The sequence below is a fragment of the Grammomys surdaster genome, unplaced genomic scaffold (assembly GCF_004785775.1).
Source record: "Grammomys surdaster isolate TR1022 unplaced genomic scaffold, NIH_TR_1.0 125756, whole genome shotgun sequence".
NCBI classification, from domain to species: Eukaryota; Metazoa; Chordata; class Mammalia; order Rodentia; family Muridae; genus Grammomys; species Grammomys surdaster.
The window spans coordinates 1,085,975-1,093,461 of NW_021620588.1; the positions used below are offsets into that span (position 1 = coordinate 1,085,975).

The 7,487-nt window shown below is 49.4% G+C and overlaps 1 protein-coding gene across 3 annotated transcripts in view; it reads right to left on the bottom strand.

Moving 5' to 3' along the window:
- Nucleotides 1-230: 230 nt before the first annotated feature.
- Ttll3 (tubulin tyrosine ligase like 3) overlaps nucleotides 231-7,487 on the bottom strand; it is a 24,509-nt gene continuing 17,252 nt past the window's right edge. The window contains exons 11-14 of one of the 3 annotated variants that reach the window (XM_028788611.1): nucleotides 5,653-6,088; nucleotides 1,698-1,971; nucleotides 730-956; nucleotides 231-602 (exon numbers count right to left, since the gene is read on the bottom strand). In XM_028788611.1, coding sequence (XP_028644444.1) covers nucleotides 285-602; nucleotides 730-956; nucleotides 1,698-1,971; nucleotides 5,653-6,088 — 1,255 coding nt within the window. In that variant the 3' untranslated portion in view covers nucleotides 231-284. Of the gene's footprint in view, nucleotides 957-1,122; nucleotides 1,972-5,652; nucleotides 6,089-7,487 lie in introns of all 3 variants that reach the window. The other 2 variants (XM_028788612.1, XR_003714068.1) reach the window with 2 other exon arrangements.

The following is a 7,487-nucleotide window of genomic DNA, read 5'->3' on the forward strand; positions in this document are numbered from 1 at the left end:
TTCCACATACTACCATTTGCAAGCCATGTGTCCTTGCTCAGACTCAGTCTCCTCATCTGTATAGTGTAGGCTCCCCCCTCAACCCCCCCCCCCACACACCCTAAGACTTCCTGCAGAGAAAGCTAATACCCATCACTAGGGAATTGTGGGCCTTTCCGATGGAGGCTCTGACGATCAGCTCTTGTTTGAGCCTTGCCTCAATTATCCAAGCCAAGCCCAGAGAACTTTACTTGTATTTTTTTTTTTTTTAATTTGATGCTGGATCCGGAATAGGGCGGTGAAGATCAGAGCAGGGGCTTCTCTAGCTTCTTAGCCCCTATGGGCCCCAGGCCTCGGGACACCAAAATAAGGGTGAAGGGATTGGGGAGGCTCAGCCTCTTCCTGGGGTATGCCTCAGCCCTGGGTGTGTTGCCGAGTCTGGCCTTGAACTTGCCTTTGGCCTTGACTTTCCTGTGGGTGCTAGGAAGAAGTCCGGCTTCAAAGGGCAGAGGCCACAAGGCACTTCCAAAGTGGGGGCCTCGAAGGTGCAGGGGGTTAGCAGCCTCGGTGCAAAGGAGGGGAGGAAGAGAGAGATGATCAGGCCTCTGTCTTGAAACAGGGTTCTGTGGAAGACAAGCCCTTCCCTGGTGCACTGCTTGGTCTGGGCGCTGCCCTCTGCCTGTGCCCTTCTTCCCCGTTCCCACTGCTCAGTACTACCCGCCAGGGTGTGCAGCGCAGCTCGAAGCCCACCTTTCCTGGCTTCAGCATGCTAGATGCCAGCTCGAGATCGGGGTGAGGTGGGAAGGACATCAGAACCTTGGCAGTAGGTAGAGTCATCAAGGCCTTGCCTGTGGTTGACAGAGCCTTAGAGCCCACCAGCTGGCCATGCTGGAGTCTGAGGACCCAGCTCTGGGGTCGGTGCACACGGGGAGAAGGCAGCCAGGCCTTGTCATGGAGGCTAGGGAAGTGGAAAGGGGCTGTGGGGGAAGGGAAGCTGTGAGGGCCGGGCTAGGCCTCAGCCTGACCAGCTGTCCCATAGGGTATATGCAGAGGTGGGGGATGGGAGGTGTGGGCAGATGGAGCCCCTCCCAGCTCCTCCTCCAGAGGCAGTGGGAAGAACACAGGGTTGGGGGTCCAACAGACCTGGGTCTGCATCCCAGCTCTGCCCCTTCTGAGCTGTGCAACCTCGGGCAACGTCCTTAAACTTCCTGCTACCTCGGCTGGAAAATGGGGACAATAGCAGCTACCTTACTAGGGTGTTGTGAGGGCTAAGGGGGCACAGGAAGGGCATAGTGGCAGTGCCTTGCTCCAGAGAAGAGGGAGGGCAAAGCTGGCTAAGACAGCACCAGAGGTCTGGACTCCCAGGACGCGCGCTCCAGGACCATGCCCTGGCATCGTCTGGTCTAACTGCCTGGCAGGGTGACTACTTTGGAATACTCATTTGGTTGTATATTTAAAAACACTTGGTAAGCAGTCTTGTACTTGCTATCATTCACGGCCTTCTGGCAGGAGGGTAAGCCCAGACACTTGGGAAGGGCTTGGAGAGCAGGCAGCAATGGCCTTAGGAGGATGGGGGCATTCAGGGAATGTGGTATTACCCCAGGCCTCAGGCTTTTTCATACCCCATGACCTGTTGAAAATATGGCCCACCCTGATGTTAGGGGGCTCCCACTTCTGGAGGGTGAGGCAGACCAGGGCTGTGGCACTTTTTGCCTTGCCTTTCTTCCCCTTTCCGGGGACTGAGGTGGTGGCAGTAGTTTCTGGCTTCTCAGCGGCGTGTCCCAGACTCTCAGCCCTAGCATTTTTCCTAGAAGCTGACCTCTGAGTAGGGGAGCCTGAGTCCTTGCTTTCCCCAGAGCCTTGCTGTGTCATCAGATGAGGGAGTGAGGAGCGGACCCCTGTCCGCCGATGACCCACGGGCACGGGCTTCTTGATGGTAGAGCCCTCCACCACGAGCCGGATACCCACGTACTGGGGCACCTCCACAGCAGGCTGTGGACAGGAGAGAAAAAGGCTGTCTCAGACACTAGTGCTGGAAATCAGGACCTAAGACAGAGACAGATGGAACCAATTTCTGGGGTGTCTGGTCAAGAGGCACATCTGAGAAACAAGAAGCTCCTTCCATCCTCAAGGGATTTAGAGGACCTACAGTCACAGAGCCCTAGGGGAGCAAGAAAAGCAGAGAACCAGAGCTATGCAGATAAGCACTCAACCCCACTGTCCACCAAGGCGACCTCTGGCCTGGGTTAGAATGTGAGCAGTTTCAGGCCGTGGGCAGCCAGGGATGGACAGAACTGAGCCATGGCTTCCTATGTGGAGATGAACTTCCCATTGTGAATACCAAGAAGAGGGGGATAACAAGGCCTCAAAGGCCACAGTAGCTTTCTAAGAACAGGGAATGTTACAGACCATAGTGAGCTGCCAGACACGGGTGCTGAGACCTGAACTTGGGTCCTCTTTAAGAGCAGTCTTCTGTTTTCAACTGCTGAGCCAGCTCTCTAACACGTCTTACTTCATAACTTAAGCTGTCTATGGCAGTGGTTCTCGACCTTCCTAGTGCTGTGACCCTTTACAACAGTTCCTGATGGTGTGGTGACACCCAACCATCAAATTATGCCATTGCTATTTCATACCTGTAATTTTCCTACAGTGACGAATCATAACATAAATATCTCATATTCGGATTGGTCTTAGGAGACCCCTGAGAAAGGATCATTTGACTCCCAAAGGGGTCACAACCCAAAGGTTGAGAACCACTGGTCCATGGCATTATGTTGTTAGCAACAGAAAATGGGCAGTAATTCTGGGGCAGGGGACAGTGTTGAGATAAAGGTACTTGCTGAGTTTAATCCTCAAGACCCATGGGGTAGAAGGAGAGAACTGACTCTCACAAGTTGTCCTCTGACCTGCACATGTGTGTTGTGGCGTGTGCAACCACACACATAAACTCAAACACCAAAGTAATATAATAATAATAAAACAGGATGACAGTCACCTTAGCCCAAGGTCGAATTTGGCATCAAGCATTAGGAGTCTGCTGGTGTGCCTTGTGACAGACAGATGAGGTGCCCAGCATCACTTAAGTGGTTGTTTTTTTGCCAAAAATCTCTACCCTGAACCTCATCAAGTTGTTAACCTATTTTCTAGTTTACAGGATAGTCAAAAAACAGACTGAGCTGAACAGCACATGGAGACAATCAGATAAGACAGAATGTGGGACAGTGCTACAGGCTGGCCAGCCTGGCCTCCAAAGGATCAGGATGCCAAAAAGGAAACAGTTGAGCTGTCCTAGATCAAAGAAGATCAGAGAGACAAAGCCACCAGTGTGACCACTCTGGACACATACTGGTCTCAAAAACAGATCAGTAATAAAAGATATCTGGGGACAAAGGACATCTGAAAAATGCCTGGCTTAATCTTTCCAGGCATCCAGCCATTCAGTTGTTTGTTTGTTTATTCTGAAACAAGGCCTCATGTAGCCCAGGTTGGCCTCAAGCTAACTGTATAGTCAAAGATGACCTTAAACTCCTGATGCTCCTGCGGCAGCCTCCTAAATGCTGAGATTACAGGTATGTTGTTGTCCCCCCTTCCTCGGCCCTCTTCCATGATTATGCTGTTTGTTTGTTACAGGGTCTCACTGTAAACTCCTTGCTGAATTGACCTTGGTATGTAGACCAGGCTGGTTGTGAACGTGTGTATTACAGGTGTATAGGTATGCTGCTCATATTTCCTCCTTTACATTTTTTTAAGCTGGAGCTATAAGTCAATAGTACTTACTACACACGCCTAGCATGCAGGTCCCTGAATTCCATCCCTAACACCTAGGGATGACGTCCTTAACAAAAACTACACCCTGTTGCCAGAACGTTATTCTAAGACTGTGGTTCTCAACCTTTCTAATGCTTGATTACTGATTCTCATATTGTGGTGACACCCACAACCATAAATTTATTTTCACTGCTACTCCATAACTGTAATTTTGCTGTGGTTTGAATTGTAATGTAAATATCTAATATACGGGATGGTCTTAGGTGACACTTATAAAAAGGTCATTTGACTCTCAGAGGGGTAACAGCCCACAGGTTCAGACTCAGGTCATTGTGGTCAGTATTCTGCTTTCCTGTAGCAAACCTAGGCCTTCACACATCCTAGCTGGAAGACTCCTACTTAAAAATTGCTCTCAGAATTCGAAAACTCTTAAAAACATTCTTTTAAAGTTGTATTTGGCCAGGCAGTGGTGGCGCACGCCTTTAATCCCAGCACTTGGGAGGCAGAGGCAGGTGGATTTCTGAGTTCGAGGCCAGCCTGGTCTACAGAGTGAGTTCCAGGACACCCCAGGCTATAAAGAGAAACCCTGGCTCGAAAAACCAAAAAAAAAAAAAAAAAAAAAAATGTTGTATTTGTATGATTGTTGTTTTGAAATAGGGTCTCACTATATAAACCCCAGGCTAGCCTGGGACTCACCATATAACCTAAACTTCCCTTGAACTCACAGTGATCCCTTTTGCAGCCTCCTGAATACTAGGAGGAAGAAGGTTGAGTCCTATATGTCTAGCTGGGATGGCTAATTTACATCCCCATCTAGACTGGATGGGAAAGCCTAGGGTATTTACACGCCCCTGAGGAGTCTCTAGAACCCGCAGAGGGCTTTGGCCTAATGGATGACTCCTCACTGATGGATTCAGAGCTCTGGTAAACTGTGGGGAGACTGTGGCACTGTGGAGAGTGCACTTGGTTAGATCATTTATTTCCAAGCTGGGTGTCATAATTCTTTTGTGTGTGTGTGTGTGTGTGTGTGTGTGTGTGTGTGTGTGTGTGTTTTCGAGACAGGGTTTCTCTGTGTAGCCCGGGCTGTCCTGGAACTCACTCTGTAGACCAGGCTGGCCTCGAACTCAGAAATCCGCCTGCCTCTGCCTCCCAAGTGCTGGGATTAAAGGCGTGCACCACCACCGCCTGGCTGGGTGTCATGATTCTTACCTATAATCTTAGTACTTGGGAAGCTTGAAGCAGGAGAAATGGCATGAGTTTCAGGATAGCCTGGGCAACAGCATAAGTTCCTGGCCAGCCTAGGCTATCTAGAGTAAGCCCCGTCTCAAAAATACTTTTAAAAACCCAATAAAACAATGTTTTTGGCTGATTCTAAAAAAATCCTATAATTATAAATAAGCAAGATCAAATCTGTTTTTTGAAAAAGATGAATATAATAATTATTATAACCATAGTAAGACACTAGTAATCAACTCTTGATAGGCCTTGCAGTAGTTGATGGAGCTTCCATCAGCATTATTGGCAAGTACAGTTGTTAAAGCTGTCCTTTGTGCCCTCTGTCTAGGTACCCTAGCAAAGCCTTGGAGGCAGAGCAACCCACTCTGTTCTCAGCCAGTTGCATCTTATTTTACAGGAAATGAGTACAGGCTTGGAACTGCGGTAGGAGGCTGAGGACGTCCTTTGCAAATATCTATGAATATGAACTCATGCCATTAATGACCCTCAGGAGACAGCAACTTCCAGGTCATAGATGCATCAGGGCAGAGGGGAATGTCTGTTTTAAGACACTTGCTAGGGTCAGGATAGGAGCCCAGGTCTTGAACTGTCTCAGAGCAGACCCCAGGCCTGTGAGGCCGCAGACCCAGGCCTATGAGGCTGCCTGTGGGAAGTGCCGGAGCATCTTACCTGCTTATAGATGAGCTCAAAGGCTCCTGTGTCACAGCTGCGGTCCAGGCGCCGGTCGATGACCACACGCAGGGTATCTGCCTGCACACCAGCACAGAGGCGGGCAGTGACAGCAGTGGAAGGTGCCATGGTGGGGCTGGCATTGATTTCAATCAACCAGGGCTGGAAGTCTTCCCCAAACACAAAGTCTGCCCCATAGAGCTCAAAGCTGGCCTTCCGGCACTGCACGTTGTCTTGGGAGGTCTGCAGGGCGTGAATCACCGCAGCCTTCATGCCAGGCACAATGACGTTGGACCAGGCCTTTGGGGCATCTACCTCCTGCAAGTGGGCCTGAAACCTCTGGCTGGACCACATGTTATCCTGGGGCAGCATCGGGTGCCGGTGACAGGAAGCCTCCAAGTGTCTCTGGATGGAGTTGTTACACAGGTGCACAGAGCTGGAACGGGACAGAGAGTCAGGCTTAGCCCTGGAGACAAAGTCCTGGGGTCAGCCATTGTGGTGAGCTTAACTGAGGCGGGCATCTGCTGAGAGATCAATAGGACAGAATGTGTCCTGCCCAACTCCCACCCCATCTACCTAAGGCCGGGGCTAGTCAGCTCAGAACACTCAGGTGCTGCAGATGGGCCACAGTAGCATGTGCTTTGGGCCTACTCCCAGTTTACTCACTCTGTGTATGAGGGAGTAAATAGGGAGAGAATGACCCTGTGTCATGAAGGGGTGGTCAATCCCCAGCGTCATCAGTGAGTAGCTGGGAGAGCCTAGGCAAACCATTTAACCTGTTTACCCTCACATCTCTAAAATGACAACCCACCACTTCATTGTGTTTTAGAAATGACTGTGATACAACCAAGCAAAAACACTTACGGCATGTGAAGTGCTTAATGATAAACAGCTACACTATGCTGCTGTTCCAGTCTCCAGATGTGGAAACAGGCTGGCCTTTTTCTTTGAGATGGTGTCACTAGCCCAGGACAGATTCAAACTTACCAGGTAGCTGAGGATGGCAGTTTACACCTGATCATCCTGTCTCTACCGTCCAAGGGTTGGCATCAAAGGCAGATACTAACTGTACCTGGCTTGACTTTGGCCTGTCTTGGTCTCCCAAGTTCTGGGATTACAGTTAAGAGCTACCACAGCTGGCTTGTTTCATCTTGAGAGTGGGCTCTCACTATATAGCCCAGTCTGTCCTTAAACTCAAAATCCTGACTCAGCCTCCCAAGTGCTGGGATTACAGATGTGGACCACTGTGCCCTGCTAGAAACAAACTTAAGCAGTTTTTCACTTCTCCAGAGACACACAACTTGATGCGGCAGAGATGGAATTTGAACACAGGCGTCATCAAGGTTTCTTCTCATCCTACAAACAAACCACAAGCTGCCTTTCCTCTCTCAGGTTTGTCTTAGTCTGCTTTTACCTAGAGCTGTATTTTCTTTATAACATACATCACCTTCTATCCCAGTGCTTCTCAACCTATGGGTTGTGACCCCTTTTCACAGGGGTCACCTAAGACCATCAGAAAACACAGATGTCTACATTATAATTCATAACAGTAGCAAAATTAGTTATAAAGTAGCAACAAAAAATATAGTCAGGGGTCACCACAACATGAGGAGCTGTATTAAATGGTGGACGTATGAGGAACGTTGTGAATGACTCTTCTACCATATACCGTTTGGCAGAGTTACTCAGGCACATTGCTAAGATGTAAGCCCTTGAGATCTGGGATCTTGTTTTGTTCATTCCTGTATCCCAAAGGCACCCTGCAAGCTCCTGCAGGGTGAAAGAATAGTGTGTGTGTGTGTGTGTGTGTGTGTGTGTGTGTGTGTGTGTGTGTG